Raw genomic sequence first — 18,668 nt, 5'->3', positions numbered from 1 at the left:
CACAGATATACTGTATATCTGTTTATGTACTGTATGTATATCTGTGCTTTATACGTAAAAAAAGAGTAAAATTTTCCAAGAACCAAATTTTGTTCCATTGGATACAATGTAGCGCACCACTGAGAATGCATGGCTTATTCTGAAGCTAACTTGACTGAAGCTTGAAGTTGTCCTCTCTTCAGTATTTCAGGAACATTAGCAGCAAACTGACTTTGCAAAACAGATTTGCTGTGCTGTTTCAGTATTGATGTTTCTTTCCCATTCAAATGATAAAGATACTAATAACTGTTCTAAATCGTCTCTTTCCAGGTCCTAGAAGACGTGACTGGTGAGGAATTTGTCCTGTTTATGAAGATACTATCTGGGTTAAAAAGCTTACAGACAGTGAGTGGAAGGCAGCAACTGGTGGAGTTGGTGGCTGAACAGGCTGACCTGGAACAAACCTTCAATCCCTCGGATCCTGACTGTGTGGACAGGCTTTTACAGTGCACTCGGCAGGCGGTACCCCTCTTCTCTGTGAGCGCTTTGTTTTATATACCTGGTATTTTGATCTATTAGCTTAAAATTCTATAGATATACACTTGAGCATTCTCCTCAAACCTTTGCATAAAAGTATTAACCCAATGGAGCTATTATTTATTTTATGGAGGCCTAGGTGAAGAGCCCAAAGCAGCAAGAAATTTCTTTCTAGTTTTGCTTAGGGACTTTTTAAAAGTCTTGAGATTTTGCGTCATACTTTATAGTTTCACTGGAGTTTTTAAAACAGTTAGTAATTTAACTTTTTTTTTTCCTTAAATTTTTTAGATTGTTGTCGTAGGTATATTTGCTCTTTATCTCTGGCTTTGTGCTTCCTCTGGCCATGAATCTTCTGAGATGTGCATAGCACAGTTTGAAAAACACAATTTAAAAGAGCTGTCATGGTACTTTCCTGGTGGTGCAGTCGTTAAGACTCGGCACTTCCAACGCAGGGGGCCCGGGTTCGATCCCTGGTCGGGGAACTAGATCCCACGTGCATACCACAACCAAGGAGCCTGTGAGCTGCAGCTAAGGAGCCCGCCTGCCGCAACTAAGACTTGGCATAGCCAAATAGATAAATAAATGTTTTTTAAATAAATAAATAAAGGAGCTGTCCTTCTAAAGGGGGAATGTACAGTCTAAAATTCAACACTAAAGTTTCCCCCAAAATTTGACCTGAGAATCAAATAAGAGTTGAAAGATGTATAAAAGTCCCAATGCTCCAGATTACTTTGCAACAAAGTATATATTGTCTGTTGAGGTTACTCCTGGGGTGCTTTGGGGTATGCACTCTGTTGTATTTTAGCCACAGTACTTGATGCTTTGGTACTGAGCATTTGTCTATTGACATTCTACTGTTTGAGAGAATATAATATATGTATATCTCTATATATATATTTTTGACAATTCAGTGTTCTTTGGATTTTTACAGAAAAATGTTCATTCCACAAGGTTTGTGACTTATTTCTGTGAGCAAGTTCTCCCTAACCTCAGTTCCTTGACTACCCCAGTGGAGGGTCTTGATATACAGTTGGAGGTAAGAGAAAATTTCTGCTTTTAGCACTGAAAAGTCATTCCTATATTTCAACATAAATGTAAACCACTAATTTTGATCTGATTTCTAAGAGATTTAAGGCCTGGTGGTGGCTAGCTAGTAACCTGTCCCAGGATTAATTACATAGGAATGCGTTATGGATTCATTGAGAGTTTGCTACAGTAGGAAAGCACCGCCTATAGTTTTCATTATAGTCTAAGTCTCTGCCTTTGTAGCCTTAATACTTTTAAATACATTGTTCAATTATGACAGTTCCTATCTCTATGACTGATAGAGCCAGATTTAACCGATTAACACAAAACGTCCTTTATCCGTTCTCCAAGAGAATTGACTACTCTCTGTCCCCTATATATCTCAACTGTAATGTACATATACATTTTTTTTTACAGCATATAAAAGACTCTACATTTTTCTCCCCAATTTAACCTTATTCCTCTCTGAATCCTCAGAATCTAATGTAGAATTCTGAAAAGCACCTAGTAATGATTATTGAATTGAAACATGGAAATGTATGTGCCATTTCCTTCATGGGTCTTTAGGATAGAGAAGAGTCTCACTGTGCACTTGCACTGTGGTTTCCTTCACATGTCCTGGGTTTGGCTTATCAGACTGGAATTGAGTAAAGCAGAGATGAACCTAAAGAATAGTGGCAGTTACTGATACTTTGAGTTAGTATCCAGAGACTAAGTTTGATAGCAAAGGAGGCCCATCTTAAATGTTAGTAAATGTTAGTAAATAATTCTTTGCTGTTAAGAGTTCTTGCTCATTGTCTCTTTCTTATACATTGTTAACCTGTAGCAGAAAATGTCATGTATATTCTTTTCCTTACTAATTCTCACAGATATATTGAGAGTCATGAGATCTGGGTTTTAGAATCTGCCCTGCCACTCACATACGTTGTGACTTTGCCAAGTCACATAATCTCTCTGACCTTCAGTTTCCTCAATAGTAAAATAGGGCTTCATCTCTAAATTTTTTTTCCAGTTCAAATGTTCTGATTCTGTAAAAGCCTAACTGAAAAATAAGCAGTATTAAATAGTTATGTAGAATAATTATTACTTTATAACCCTTGCTCGTTCAAAAAGAATGCTAATAACAGTGAATTGTGTGTTTTAGGTATTGAAACTGTTGGCTGAAATGAGTTCATTTTGTGGTGACATGGAAAAGCTAGAAACAAATTTAAGGAAACTGTTTGATAAGTTATTGGTAAGAACTTTTTTCTTTCCTTATGGCATAGTCAGTATAGAGCCCCAAAGTCTAATAGTGTAGTATTAATTTCCAGATTATAGAGAACCAGATTTTGAAATGATTTAGATAATAATTGTAGTGTTGTTAGCTGCTCAGACCACACGTTGTCTACTTTAAAAATAAAATCTGTTTTAATCTTAGGCATTTCTTCTGTTGTTGATGCTTTAGACAAAATATAATACAGGATTTATATAGTAAGTCTTTCTGCTATTTCTTTATCAAAATATTTTAAATGTTTGCACCAGATCACCATCAAGGTTACTGCTCAAGGCCAAATGGCTTTAGCAACCTGGAAATAAAGTCATTAATCATAATTGTGGAGAAAATAGGCCATCTTTTTTTGTTTTTAATTGGAGTATAATTGCTTTACAATGTTGTGTTCATTTCCACTGTACAATGAAGTGAATAAGCTATATGTATACATAAAACCCCTCCCTCTTGGACCTCCCTACCAACGCCCCCATCCCACCTGTCTAAGTCATCACAGAGCACTGAGCTGAGCTCCCTGTGCTATACAGCAGGTTCCCACTAGCTATCTCTTCTACATATGGTAGTGTTACTTATGTCAAACCTAATCTCCCAATTCGTCCCACCCTTCCCTTACCCACCATGTCCACGTGTCCGTTCTCTACCTCTGCATCTCTATTCCTGCCCTACAAATAGGTTCATCTGTACCATTTTTCTGGATTCCACATATATGCGTTAGTATATGACATTTGTTTTTCTCTTTCTGGCTAACTTGACTTTGTATGACAGACTCTATCTGGGTCCATCCACCTCACTACAAGTAACTCAATTTCGTTTCTTTTTATGGCTCAGTAATATTCCATTGTATATATGTGCTACACCTTTATCCATTCATCTGTCGATGGACACTTAGGTTGCTTCCATGTCCTGGCTGTTTTAAATAGTGCTGCAGTGAAAATTGTGGTACATGACTCTTTTTGAATTATGGTTTTCTCAGGGTATATGCCCAGTAGTGGGATTGCTGGGTGGTATGGTAGTTCTATTTTTAGTTTTTTAAGGAACCTCCATAATGTTCTCCATAGTGGCTGTATCAATTTACATTCCCACCAACAGTGCAAGAGAGTTCCCTTTTCTCCACACCCTCTCCAGCATTTATTGTTTGTAGATTTTTTTGATGATGGCCATTCTGACAGGTGTGAGGTGATACCTCATTGTGGTTTTGATTTGCATTTCTCTAATGATTAGTGATGTTGAACATTCTTTCATGTGTTTGTTGGCAATCTGTATGGAGAAATGTCTGTTTAGGTCTTCTGCCTATTTTTGGATTGGGTTGTTTGTTTTTTTGATGTTGAGCTGCATGAACTGCTTGTATATTTTGGAGATTAATCCTTTGTCATTTGCTTTGTTTGCAAATATTTTGTGCCATTCTGAGGGGTGTCTTTTCGTCTTGCTTATGTTTTCCTTTGCTGTGCAAAAGCTTTTACGTTTCATTAGGTCTCATTTGTTTATTTTCATTTTTATTTCCATTACTCTAGGAGGTGGGTCAAAAAGGATCTTGCTGTGATTTATGTCATAGAGTGTTCTGCCTGTGTTTTCCTCTTAAGTTTTATAGTATCTGGCCTTACATTTAGGTCTTTAATCCATTTTGAGTTGTTTTTTTTTTTTTTTTTGCGGTACGTGGGCCTCTCACTGTTGTGGCCTCTCCCGTGTCAGAGCACAGGCTCCGGACGCGCAGGCTCAGCGGCCATGGCTCACGGGCCTAGCTGCTCCGCGGCATGTGGGATCTTCCCGGACCGGGGCACGAACCCGCGTCCCCTGCATCAGCAGGCGGACTCCCAACCACTGCGCCACCAGGGAAGCCCTGAGTTTATTTTTATGTATAGTATTAGGAAGTGTTCTGATTTCATTCTTTTACATGTAGCTGTCCAGTTTTCCCAGCACCACTTATTGAAGAGGCTGTCTTTTCTCTGTTGTATATTTTTGCCTCCTTTGTCAAAGATAAGGGGACCATATGTGTGTGGGTTTATCTCTGGGCTTTCTGTACTGTTCCATTGATCTATATTTCTGTTTTTGTGCCAGTACCATACTGTCTTGATTACTGTCGCTTTGTAGTATAATCTGAAGTCCGGGAGCCTGATTCCTCCAGCTCCATTTTTCTTTCTCAAGATTGCTTTGGCTATTCAGGGTCTTTTGTGTTTCCATACAAATTGTAAAATTTTTTGTTCTAGTTCTGTGAACAATGCCATTGGTAGTTTTATAGGGATTGCATTGAACCTGTAGATTGCTTTGGGTAGTAGAGTCATTTTCACAATGTTGATTCTTCCAATCCAAGAACACGGTATATCTCTTCATTTGTTTGTATCATCTTTAATTTCTTCCATCAGTGTCTTATAGTTTTCTGCATACAGGTCTTTTGTCTCCTTAGGTAGATTTATTCCTGGATATTTTATTCTTTTTGTTGCAGTGGTAAATGGGAATGTTTCCTTAATTTCTCTTTCAGATTTTTTGTTTTTAGTGTTTGGAATGCAAGAGATTTCTGTGTATTAATTTTGTATCCTGCTACTTTACAAAATTCATTGATTAGATCTAGTAGTTTTCTGGTAGCATCTTTAGGATTCTCTATGTACAGTATCATGTCATCTGCAGACAGTGAAAGTTTTACTTTTTCTTTTCTGATTTGAATCCCTATTATTTCTTTTTCTTCTCTGATTGCCGTGGCTAAAACTTCCAAAACTGCCCCTATCTCTTGTCTTTTTGATGATGGCCATTCTAACAGGTATGAGCCAATATCTCATTGTGGTTTTAATTTGCACTTCCCTAATGACTAGTGATGTTGAGCATCTTTTCATGTGCTTGTTGGCCTTTCGTATATCTTCTTTGGAGAAATGTCTGTTAAAGTTCTTTTGTCCATTTTTTGATTGGATTATTTAGTTTTTTGCTGTTGGGCTGTATGTGTACTTATATATTTTGGATATTAACCCCATGTCAGATAAATAGTTTGCAAATATATTTTTCCATTTCACAGGTTATCTTTTCACTTTGCTATATAGAAGCTTTTTAATTTGATATAGTCCCATTTGTTTTTTTATTTTGTGGCTTGTGATTTAGGTGTCATATCCAAAAATCATTTCCATGACCCACATCAAGGAGCTTTTTTTTTTTTTTTTTTGCGGTACGCGGGCCTCTCACTGTTGTGGCCTCTCCCGTTGCGGAGCGCAGGCTCCGGATGTGCAGGCTCAGCGGCCATGGCTCACAGGCCCAGCAGCTCCGTGGCATGTGGGATCTTCCCAGGCCGGGGCACGAACCCATGTCCCCTGCATCGGCAGGCGGACTCTCAACCACTGCGCCACCAGGGAAGCCCCATGGAGCTTTATTCCTATGTTTTCTTCAAGGAATTTCATGGTTTCAGGTCTTACACTTAAGTCTTTAATCCATTTCAAGTTAATTTTTGTGAGTGGTGTAAGATATGGGTCCAGTTTCATTCTTTTACATATACATATCTAGTTTCCCAGCACCATCTACTGAAGAGACTGTCTTTTCTCCATTGAATATCCTGGCTCCCTTGTCAAATATTAGTTGACCGTCTATGCTTGGGTGTATTTCTGGGCTCTTGATTCTGTTCCATTGGTCTGTTTCTCTTTTTTTATACCAGTACTATACTGTTTTGATGACTGTAACTTTATAGCCTAGCTTGAAATCAGGAAGTGTGATGCCTGTTACTTTGTTCTTTCTCAGGATTTCTTTGGCTATTTGGGGTCTTTTCTGGTTCCATATAACTTTTAGGAGTATTTTTTCTAGGAGCATCAACTTTTTTTTTGTTTTAAGTATAGTTGATTTACAATGTTGTATTAGTTTCTGGTGTACAGCAGAGTGATCCAGTTATATATGTTCTTTTTCGTATTCTTTTCCATTATGGTTTATTATAAGATATTGAATATAGTTCCCTGCTATATGGTAGGATCTTGCTGTTTATCTTAATTTTATATATAGTAGTTTGTATTGCTAATCCCAAACTCCTTATTTATCCCTCCCCCTCCTTTCCCCTTTGGTAACCATAAGTTTATTTTCTATTTTTGTGAGTCTGTTTCTGTTTTGTAAATAAGTTCATTTGTATCATATTTTTTTTTTTTTTTTTTTTTTGCGGTACGCGGGCCTCTCACTGCTGTGGCCTCTCCCGTTGCGGAGCACAGGCTCCGGACGCTCAGGCTCAGCGGCCATGGCTCACGGGCCCAGCCACTCTGCGGTATGCGGGATCCTCCCGGACCGGGGCACGAACCCGCATCCCCCGCATCGGCAGGCAGACTCTCAACCACTGCGCCACCAGGGAAGCCCCCTGTATCATATTTTAGATTCCACATATAAGTGACATCATATTTGTTTTTCTGTCTGACACACTTCATGTGGTATGGTTATCTCTAGGTCCATCCATGTTGCTGCAAATGGCATTATTGCATCCATATTTATGGCTGAGTCGTATTCCATTGTGTTTGTGTGTATGTGTGTGTGTGTACATATATATATATATATATATATATATATATACCACATCTTTATCCATTCATCTGTTGATGGACATTAAGGTTGATTCCATATCTTGGCTATTGTAAATAGTGCTGCTATGAACATTGGGGTGCATGTATCTTTTTGAATTAGATTTTTCTCTGGATATATGCCCAGGAGTGGGATTGTTGGATCATATGGTAACTCTATTTTTAGTTTTTTAAGGAACCTCCATACTGTTTTAAGAACATCAGCTTTTGATGTCAAACCCAGGTTGAATCCTGCCTCTTCAGCTTATTAACTTTGGGAAACTTACCTAAGCTCTCAGAACATCAGTTTGTTCATCTGCCTAGTACCTAATAAATGTTAGTCACTTTCACTGTCATTAGTAGTAGTAGTAGTAGTAGCAGCCATACTATAGGTTAATATGGAATGTTGAGAGGCTGGGTTATTGATCCAATATGTAAAAGGGATATCTTACTTAAATTTCTGATCTTGGCAGTTTTTAATGCTTCATGTCTTAAAAGCGTGCCTTATAATTACTTGAGTATATGCTTATAATTAGAGTGTCTAGAGCAGATTGCATACATCTCTCTATTTTCCTCTCTTAGGAGTATATGCCTCTCCCTCCAGAAGAAGCAGAAAACGGGGAGAACGCTGGTAATGAAGAACCCAAGCTGCAGTTCAGTTATGTGGAATGTTTGTTGTATAGCTTTCACCAGTTGGGCCGAAAACTTCCAGATTTCTTAACAGCCAAGCTGAATGCAGAAAAGCTCAAAGATTTCAAAATAAGGTGATGTATGATTGAAGTGGCCAGTCTTTGACAAAGGTGAAAGCTATCTTGAAGCTCCCTAGGTTTTGTTTTCATTTTATAAGAGCTTTTTCCCCACCCTGCCTTACTGCAGTGCAGAAGAATGGAAGATCCACAGAACAGGAATGTATATAAACATACAACTATTGTGGCATAGCAAATGCATGGGAGAAGATGACCTTTTTCAAAAATGGACTCTGCCTCTCCCTACTTGCTTCATGATCTTGGGCAGGTTCCCTAACCTCTCTAACACCCCAAATTGTCCTCAGCTGTTAAATTTATTGATAATAGTACCTGCCTTACAGAGTTGTGAGAATTAAATGAGACAATGGATGAAAAGCTTTAAGCACAATGCCTGGCACATAGTGGGTAGTCAGTAAACTGTATCTGCTATTACTATCTTATAGTGTTATTAATATCGTACAGTGCAGCTGAAGGACCAGCACTGGAGAAATCAATATAAGTCATTTTCCTGAAGATACTTTGTATTAAATCATTGCATGAACAAATTCACATCTTAAGTTTTGAGATGCTTGGCCACTGTATCATCTGTTATTGTCCTCTATGCTTTTGTAAGGCAGAGGTTTAATACTTGGTGAAACATTTGACCAGAAACAGGCATCTTAGGAAATTACTCTGAAAGTGAAAAAAACAGCGATGCCACGTTGTTAAGCAGAGTTCCTAGAAGTCAGCAGGATGGAGTTACGGTACAACCTTTCTTCACATATTACCTGGGAACAAATTTGAAAAAGAGATTACTCAACATCCTTTGCAAAGTCTGCAGTTTTGTTTTATTTTTAAACTGGACCCTAAGGTGCAAATGGGTCAAACACTGTCCCTCCTTAGCAGGTAAACATAGAGATTAAGTGACTTGTCTGTGTCACTTGACCTTCATTTGGCTAGTGGAAGAGAAGAACCCAGGCCACCTGATTCTAGTCCATGGCTCTTGGTTGTTTCTAATTTAGACACATGCCTTGCAGGTTAACATAACAAGCTTCCTTAGCACAGTGCCAGAAGTGTTTCCCTTGCCAGGTTGAGTGTGGATGTATTCCAATTTTTGACAAAGAAAAACTGCTTTTATTTTACTTCTTTGTGTATCTCTTATGATCATACATTGATAATTAAAAGAAAGTCCCCCTCAAAATTTACTCTTTATTGGCAAAGGTCATTTAGCTGTAGTATTCTTTGAATTTAAAAACAAAGTTGAGGTATAAAAGCAAAGTTGAGTGATGATTTGTTAATTAGCAAATACTTCTTCATTTAGGCTGCAGTACTTTGCACGGGGCCTGCAGGTGTATATCAGACAACTTCGCTTGGCTCTCCAGGGTAAAACAGGCGAGGCCTTAAAAACAGAAGAGGTAAGAATACTCAGTTACATCTTGTTGGGAAATTTTTATAATAGCCACCATTTCTTACAAATTCAGACTGAATTCATATATTGAAATGTAACATTCGACTTTATTTGAAGGATGATACAACTCTAAGTTGAAGATACAATGTTAGAAAACTACACATTTAGTTATATGCTAAGTTATATAGGAAACTTTATCACTGTTGAAATGTCTTGAATGTTTCCAATGTTTGTGAACAATGTTATCAAATGTTGATGCATACCAGTCTTTCACTAGGGTCTCATTAACAGCACATTTTGTTGAAATATTTGATTAGCAATTGTGATATTTTTAATTTCACCTTTTTGAAGCCCAAATATTAGTTTACATTAGAAAAAAATATTAGGGCTTCCCTGGTGGCGCAGTGGTTGAGAGTCCGCCTGCGGATGCAGGGGACGCAGGTTCGTGCCCCGGTCCGGGAGGATCCCACATGCCGCAGAGTGGCTGGGCCCGTGAGCCATGGCCGCTGGGCCTGTGCGTCCGGAGCCTGTGCTCCACATCGGGAGAGGCCACAACAGTGAGAGGCCCACGTACAGGAAAAAAAAAAAAAAAAAAAAAATTAAACTGCCAATTCTATACCAAACTATATGTGTTTATGTTGGGATTTTTGGTTTTCCCTGATCTCATCTATTTTGATCAATCTTCATCTTGGTCCTAATGAAATATTTTAAGTTTTCATTGTGTCTTCCTGTAACATAAACTGATATATTTTTTAAAACAACTGCTATGTGCCTGTGACCTGTCCCTTACTCGTTTTTCAAGTAAATTGTAGATATAACACTTAAATGTTCTAACCCGTTAAGGGAAGATAAAGATTATTTGCTTTCTTTGCCATCTCTGCACTTGTTTAGAGTCAAGAAGTAGGATTGAGCATGATCAGTAAATATAAACCAAGGAATTCTCTAACTGTAGAAATGATTCTGAAAGAGAAGTGGAATTATTCCAAGTTCTATACGGGAATGAAATATACATCATGAAAGTTATTGGCATTTTAACTTAATTTTGTTTTCCTTTTGCAGAACAAGATTAAAGTTGTTGCATTGAAAATAACAAATAATATCAATGTTTTAATCAAGGTAAGTCTTCCTTTCTTATCAAGTCATCCCAGCCAGCTAGAAAGTTAGTGCAAGAGGTTTTCCATATGTCTTTATGTCTGCAATGGTACTGGTTAAGGAGAGACGCCATTACGTTCCAGACGTTTGGCCTTTTAAAGCTTTATGCCTTTTATAACACCGAGTGATGTTTTTGTAGCTATTAAAGAATAATACATTGTTTTATTTATTTAAAAGTTATTGCAGAAGATACTGGAAACAAAGGGAGGCATGCAGAGTTCTTCTGACCCAGAGCATTGGAGCAGATACATTTAGACTCAGAAATTTCACTGACTTAAGTTCTTGTAGTCTTAATACTATCGGGTCCTTTTGAATGACCAATAAAACCCTGCTTTGCTTACACTAAGAATGAACAGTCTTATGTGGCACATGAAATATTGTCCTGTGGTCTTTTCTGTTAACTTGTCTATGTAATAAATTGAGAGTTTTCTATACTTACCATTAAGCCATAAATATCCTTCAGTTCTGTTTACCCTCCCCAAGTATCTGTTAGCCTAAACAAAAAACTAATAACCTGAGAGAACAAAAAAGGAATCACAGCAAAGTAGCCATCATTTGATACTGTAAGTTAACAGTACTGTTATAAGTTGATAGTATTATAGCCAGATGGGAGAAAGAAATATTTGTAACCCTTATAGCACAAAGCCTAACAGCTACAAAATCAGGGCTAGTGATATGCCTTAAAACTAGTCTGGTAAAAATCCCATGGAATACTTACTTTTTATCAGAAGAGAAAGGGAAGCTTTTCAGAGAAAACAGTGAGACATTGAGGGATGAGTATCATTGCCAACAGGAAAAGTGAAAAGGCATTAAAAACAGAAGAGGTAAGAATACTGACTCTCATCTCAAAGAAAATTTTTATCATAGCCACCATTTATTTCAAATCTTAAATATAAATAATTTCAAATGGTAGATTAATACATTAAAATGTGAGTTTTGACTTTATTTGAACTGATGCTATAAGTCAAAGTTGAAGATATACTATGATGTTAAGAACATTTTAAACTTATCAAATACTACGACCCAACACATGGAGATGAGACAGTTTCCTGTTCAGGAAACCGTAGTGATTTAAAGATGATGGCAGTAGGAAGTTGCATGGGGAAGAATGATTAATAGGGTCAGTAACCAGTGTGTAGGGAACCTGACCAAAAAATTCTGAAATATTTTTTTAATACGACATAATCAATTCTTCGTTTTAGGGAAATCACAAGAAAAACTGGTGTGCTTTGGTCCATCCATGGCATCTGCTTGCAATCTTTAGTTCCTACCTAACCAGACGCATCTAATTCCAAAATTTACCTTCACTTCTATTTCAGTGAATCCACAAACTATACTCCAGTTTCCCATTGTCACCTGAGATTTAACATGTTTAAAATTGAAGACTTCCCCCTTCTTCCTGTTGACACTTTCTTAATAAATAACATTATTATATGCTAAATCACTCCAGCTAGAAGCCTCAAGCATTTTTGTTTCAAAGGACTTTATATTGACTAATTCCCTGCATTTATCTGGTACCCTGGACTTAAGTTTTATATAGTAGGAGGTGATTTTTATTCACATATTCATTTTAACTGTGAAAGAAACTTAGTTTACTTTTATCAGATTTTGCCTGTATATAAAAATTAGAGTAAAACTGGTAAGAAATGTTAGGTAAAATACCAAGAATAAATATATTTAGAAATTCATTCATAGTTTTGAGGGTATTATGAGGTTAGATTATTTCAGTTCTGGATTATGTTAACATTTAAATTCAGCAAATATTTGCATTACCATATATTAATAATTTAGTACTTAAATCTTGTGGGTTTTTTCCTTATTGGTAATATATAGATATTTGAGGGGAAGAAAAACATGATTAGCCAGACCTTTAGTTTTGTTCTAGTTTTGAACCACTTAAAAACCTGCAAAAGCAAATGCAGAGTGCACCATTGTATCTTTCTTAAAGCACGTCAGTGACTGCACCTGTGCAAAAGAAACTACTTGTGGATTTGAGTAAAGTTGATAAATATTGATATTTTTGTCCTATAACTTGAAATGACATTTGAAAAAAGTTAGCTGCAGTTTCTTAAGTGATGTGTGCAAAATAACACTGAAGTAATAGATGTAATTTGTAAACAAAATTGTCCTTGTTTACTTTTCTCTTGCAGTTTATTTTTTAGGTTATTATTTTAGTCATCAGCACAAAAGCAAGAAGGATAAACTAGTTTCCCTTCCTAAAATTAAAATGTGTCTCCCTGTTTCCTACCCTTACCACCACTCCCCGCACCATCAAACACATTAGAAGTCTCTAATTTTGTCTCTTCAGGATCTCTTCCACATTCCTCCTTCTTATAAGAGCACAGTAACATTATCCTGGAAACCTGTACAGAAGGTTGAAATTGGGTAAGAAACATATTTAAAGGGATTAAAGTGTTCTAATATTTGATTTACAAATACGAAAAAATCTGAATTCAGATTTTACATTTCCTGTACAAAATGGTACGTTATTAGTGAAATGATTCTTAATAAGATGTTAAGCTATGATTATTAGAAGCATGACTTAAAATATAAAATCTAATTTAGTATTTATAAAATAAACTGGTAGGATACAACTCTGGAATTTTCAAACCTTTGTCCATATTGCTGTAACTTAATAAGACTTTCCTGACAAGTTTTATAAAATGCGTCACTTGTGTATAATCTATGAAGCTACATATTTCAGATTGTTGTAAAGCCTTGTAAATGCCCCTCTGACAATGTCTGCATAACTAAACCACAGTTAATTTGATGACATCAGAATGTTATTTTCTTTTTTCTGATGTGACTGTCATCTTTCGGATGTCTTTTGTAACAGATATAATAAATATATTGATAGCCTCTGGTATAAAAGAATTTTTTTTAATTGCTGTTCTTCCTACCATTATAGGCAAAAGAGAGCCAATGAAGATACAACTTCAGGCTCACCACCCAAGAAATCTTCAGCAGGACCAAAAAGGGATGCCAGGCAGATTTATAATCCTCCTAGTGGGAAATATAGCAGCAATTTGGGCAACTTTAATTATGGTGAGCGTTTCCGTTTGGGTACAAGCAATATGAGAGATTAGGCAGAAATTGTGTTGTACTTGATTTTAATTACTAATTAAATAGAGTCTCATAGTTCTTTCAGGTGACTTTTCGAGTTAGTTTGGGGAACCTGAACTGTTGGGGAAACAACTTAACCCATTCCTTTCTGACTCACCCGTGTGGACTCACTGAATTGAGCATGTAACACTGAGAACCTGAAAAATGTGCCTCTTGTATTCAGAGGAGCCAACAGGAAAAAAAAGGAAGGAAGATGGCATGAACCATCTATTCCTGGTTTTCCCTGTTTTAGCTTCAAGGCAAGACGTTTTGTGCATTCTCCCTCAAGAATGTATATAGCTTCCATTCTTGGCAGATGTGGTATTAATGATCCTTCTTGGACCTTATCAGCCCACTGCTTGTCCTCCCATCTTCTGCACTACTTCAAAAGGAGAAGTTCTAGAAGGCAGAGGCAGATGTTAAAGCATCATCTAGCAAAGAAGATGTGTCCTGTTGCAGTCTCCCCCACTGCCCAGAGTGCAGTCCTCCTTTCAACTTTAGACATTAGTGCAAGGAGAGCTTCCCACTAGTCCAGTCTCTCCCAGGGCTGTTGAATCAGAAGTGAAGTTTGTCTCACTGGCTTATAAAGAAAAATGGACAAAAATTTCACTGACTCAGATCCTTAATCTTGCTTAAGAAGACCAAGTTTAATATTCAAAACCAAACATACTTGTGATTGGTCTTGGTTACCAAGCAGAATTGATTCTGCAGTAATTATTCCCAAAAAAGTACATTCTGAAGAATATGCTCTCTATAATTGTTTCCAGGGTGAGATGATTGTGACGTTAAGTAAATTCCTCCTACGATAGCTAAATTCCTCTAATATCTGAGCAAACAGATTATAGAAAGCCAATTTTAGATTGTGAAATGAACCCTTCTACTCCAGTCAGACTCTTTGAGACAACTTTAGTGTAGAAAAGATCACTGAACTCTTTTACTTATATAATAATAAGTAAATGTGCATCTCTTAGCTTCTTTTCCTACCTGAAATAAAGGGATAGCATAGAGCTTAAAAACTTCAAAAAATATTTGCAAAAGCATTTTGTAAATGGAAAAGATTCTGTTACTTCATTGCACCAAATATTGTCCTCTGTCATTTGTTATGATTTAATGTGGTGTTTATCAAAACCATTCTTAAAATCAACTATTCTCTCAGATTCTATCTTCATTTGATATAGATGAAAGTAATCAAGAGGTATGGCAATATATAGAGAATTAAATTGTATTTATTTTCACTTAGGCAAGTCAGTTACTCTGAGCCCTGTGCAATTCATTACCTGTCTGATAGGGAGAATCAGATGATGTGATGCATGTGGAAAAGAGATGTGAAAAATGCAAAGCCTTAGGTTGTATGTGATTTTTAAAAAATTATCAATGTGAAAAAAATAAGCAGTTTTACTCAGGACAAATATCCAGGGAATTCCCTGGCAGTTCAGTGGCTAGGATTCCACACTTTCACTTCCGGGGGGTTCGATCCCTGGTCAGGGAACTAAGAGCCCACAAGCTGCATGGTGCAGCCAAGAAAAAAAATATCCAGGGGTCACAACTTGAGTTGTTCCGTAGTCCTCAAAGTAACAGAATGGCAAAACAAACACAACTGTTGCCTTTTGTGTCTGGTATTACTGTACTTTAATATTCCTATAGGGGTGAACCTTGTAATTGGAGTGCTTGTCATAAATTGAATTACAAAGCAAACTAAACTCTGATTGTTCTTATTGGAAAGTAGGAACAAAATTTTTGCTAGTACTTTTATTTTGGGGAGTTGAATGTGTCAGATTGTAAGTATTATCATAGTAACAATTCAGAGAGTTTCCCTGGATTTCTTTCACCCATTCAGTTGAAAACAGTTCTTGGTACTATAGATGAGAATTGGTGGACCAATCTACCTCAAATTTTTTCTACCTTTTTTATGTCCTTTCCTTGGGGAACTGACAGTGGGTCAGGAAGAAAGAGGGACTGTTGGCTTTTTTTCTTGGGATGTCAGAGTTGTCTCAAAGTTGGAGGGAAAAAATGTTCTGTGTTCTTGAGTCTTTAATACATAGATTTTATTACCTACATTTGGCAAAACCATCATAATTCCACTTTTCTATATCAGCCAAGCTCAATTTTATTTTTCCAAGGAAGACTGGTTGCATGGGGGGTTTTTTTTGTTTTGTTTTTAAAGAGTCATACACACTGAAGGGTTGGGAAATTTACTCCTTTTGTGTTATAGGGAACCAGGCAATACTAATATTGCTCTTACTACAATGAACAAGTCTACTGCAAAGAAAATAGATTGTGCCAGTGTCATGGGCCTGAACTTGTTCACTACAGAGAAGGAGCCAGAATTTGTGATTGTTCTTTGAGTCCATGTAGGCATACTTAGACTTTCTTCCTTATACAAGTTTATCACTTTACTAACCAATGTCTCTGTTATTTGCTTTATCAAATGGCGTTTGTTCCCGTAACTTAGTTCAGCTTCCTGGTGCATTTTCAGTCAAATTATTTGCAAACATATACCCATGTTTAGTTTTCCTTCGTGCAGAACAGAGTTCCCTGGTAACCCACAAGTACTAATTCTACGTTTTGTGACTTGTATCCTTCAACTTTTACCTTTTTAGAATATAAAAATAATTTTTAAAGTATAATTTTAACTGTAAGCAGTGTTAGTAAGCTTGAAATCATTGAAAAGATCATTAAAGTGCAGAATAGTCCCTCAGGATGAAGAAAAAAGAAAGTTTGGTGACTCCCTGTACTGTAGAAATGACTGCCTCAGTTGCAGATCAGAAAGAAATAGCCAATATAGAAAAGATAATCACAGCAAATAATACCTTCATACTATGTATTTAATATACTTATTAGATATACTGAACAATTGAGGGTAACTGAGTTCTTCATATTACAATTGATTGAAAAACAATTGAAAGGGTAGATTTTAGTAGTCTGTTAGCTTATAGCTAATAATGATAGCTATGGGGGTGTTGATTTGTTAAGTGTGTCGATGTAAACTGAGAAATGAAGGTTTTATAATGAGTATGATAGGGGGAAAATATGCAGATATCTGCATGGGTAAAGCCAAGTCTTAAACAGTCAAAAATGCAGGAGTTACAGCATCAAGAAGTTGCTGTATTAAGGTTGCTATGCTCCCAGAATGCACCACAGTCATTGCATCTGTCACTGGGAGTATCTTACCCACGGACGACCTCTGATTTTCTGAACGTGTTGGCTCACGATGGTTTCATTTAAACAGTTTGCATACCAATCAACTTAGAAAACTGTGTCATGACATGAGAGGTGACTTTGAATCAGATTCTGTTCTGTTACACAGGTAAATGTTGGCTAAGCTGGGGAAAGGTCTAGTTAGTTTTCTAACTCAAGAGTTTCTGGAGGGAAAAAAAAAGAAGAAATCAAAACATCACCCAAATACAGTAACTGTATTTCTAGCCATAATGGCAAAAAATGGATTACAACACTGACTTGATAGGCATTTTTCAAGCCTCCAATATAATGGATCAAAAATGGCAACACCAGATTCTTTTTATTGCTCCTAACAAGATTGCTGCAATGAGCAAGTTTGAAAAGTTCCAATGAGGAGATTCTATCTCCAGAATTAGAAGTTTGAGACTTACTTATACATGATGAAAAGTCCTGCCTTGCTGATAACTTTGATCAGTTTTCTTCACTGGAAAGACTCCTTTGAGGAATATTTCTCTGGAGCTGTAAAACAGACTGACCAATAAATCAAGGACTCAAATCTACCATATGACACAAGTAACTTAATTTTTCAGCAAAAGATATCCTTAATTTACATCAGTAACCCAAACACTGTAATATATACATATCACCTTTTTGGCAGCCCTCTGAGCAGTTCATACATAGCTGAAAAAGTAGTGAGGAAAGCCGTCGGAATTTGTATCAACATTATTTTGAAATATGGTGAGCAAAACAAATTGCCTATTTGTTGCATTTGAAAGGTACATTTTTCATTCTAGCCTGATTTTTCAGAATTGATCATTGATAGTCTAAGATATTTTACATATATGGCACTAACTTTTGAAGGCCAGTGGCTTTAATTCCATATTAAGTATAGAAATTTTTCTAGTTTTGTTAATTATCTTTGGTAGTGATAGACCCCAAAGTAAAGAACTAACAATGTAGTTACAACATCGTCACCTTGAAATATCTTTATTAATGGGATACATTTAATTGAGTACCTACTATGAATGTAGGCACCTTGCGATATGTGCTTTGGCATATGTGATGCCCTGGTTTTATGTAAAGATTGAATTTGTAGATGGACTAGCAGAATACCGATGCTCTTTGTATAGAGCCTACTGCTACATTCAGAGCTGCGAGCTACATTACTTCTGTGTGTGCTGTCCTGTGAAGTCCTGAACAAGACCTAAACCCTTGTTCGCTTTTTCGTAGAGCAGAGAGGAGCCTTCAGGGGAAGTAGAGGTGGCCGAGGTTGGGGAGCACGAGGAAATCGTAGTCGGGGAAGACTCTACTGAATGAGAAGTCACAGTCTTCAGCATTGTCTTGAGCTTAATATACTTAAATTCTACTACTCTACTCATTGGATTGCCGGGGATGTCCCTTTAAAAAGACTGCTGCCTTCAGCTAAAAACTTAATGTTCTTTATACCTTTGTATGTATGATCTACTTTTGTAACAGACCATGGTTGTGTCCAAGGTAAAACCGCAGCGATATTTTTGGATGCTCTGTCTGCAATCTTGACTTGTTTTTGCAATATCACCATTATTCAGACTTCATATTGTGAATCTTTTAAACATCTTGATAATTTGTTATTGAGAGCTATTCAAATCTAAAATGTAATAATTCAGTCTAGTTCTGATAACTGGTAAAGATCAGCAGTTCTGAAAGGTTACTGACTTTCCTGTCCTCTCTGTCTTCCCCCCAGCCAACATATGGAGAAGAGTAATGGTCAGTCTTAACATTTTATTTTCATTGTTATTTAATAAAGCCGC

General features: G+C 36.8%; 1 protein-coding gene across 4 annotated transcripts in view; it reads left to right on the top strand.

The window, feature by feature from the left end:
* Positions 1 to 18,191, top strand: part of API5 (apoptosis inhibitor 5) — a gene marked incomplete at both ends in the record, with an annotated part of 35,783 nt that extends 17,592 nt beyond the window's left edge. For 2 of the 4 annotated variants that reach the window (XM_079707903.1, XM_079707902.1), the window contains 8 exons: positions 310 to 516; positions 1,448 to 1,552; positions 2,687 to 2,776; positions 7,897 to 8,078; positions 9,361 to 9,454; positions 10,507 to 10,563; positions 12,908 to 12,984; positions 13,508 to 13,740. In XM_079707903.1, coding sequence (XP_079564029.1) covers positions 310 to 516; positions 1,448 to 1,552; positions 2,687 to 2,776; positions 7,897 to 8,078; positions 9,361 to 9,454; positions 10,507 to 10,563; positions 12,908 to 12,984; positions 13,508 to 13,685 — 990 coding nt within the window. Of the gene's footprint in view, positions 1 to 309; positions 517 to 1,447; positions 1,553 to 2,686; positions 2,777 to 7,896; positions 8,079 to 9,360; positions 9,455 to 10,506; positions 10,564 to 12,907; positions 12,985 to 13,507; positions 13,741 to 18,108 lie in introns of those variants that run through there. The other 2 variants (XM_079707901.1, XM_079707904.1) reach the window with 2 other exon arrangements.
* Positions 18,192 to 18,668: the final 477 nt, after the last annotated feature.

Source organism: Hyperoodon ampullatus (genome assembly GCF_949752795.1).
Source record: "Hyperoodon ampullatus genome assembly, chromosome: 7".
NCBI classification, from domain to species: domain Eukaryota; kingdom Metazoa; phylum Chordata; class Mammalia; order Artiodactyla; family Ziphiidae; genus Hyperoodon; species Hyperoodon ampullatus.
The sequence above is the reverse complement of the archived record's forward strand: the minus strand, read 5'-3'. Positions and strand labels throughout refer to the sequence as shown.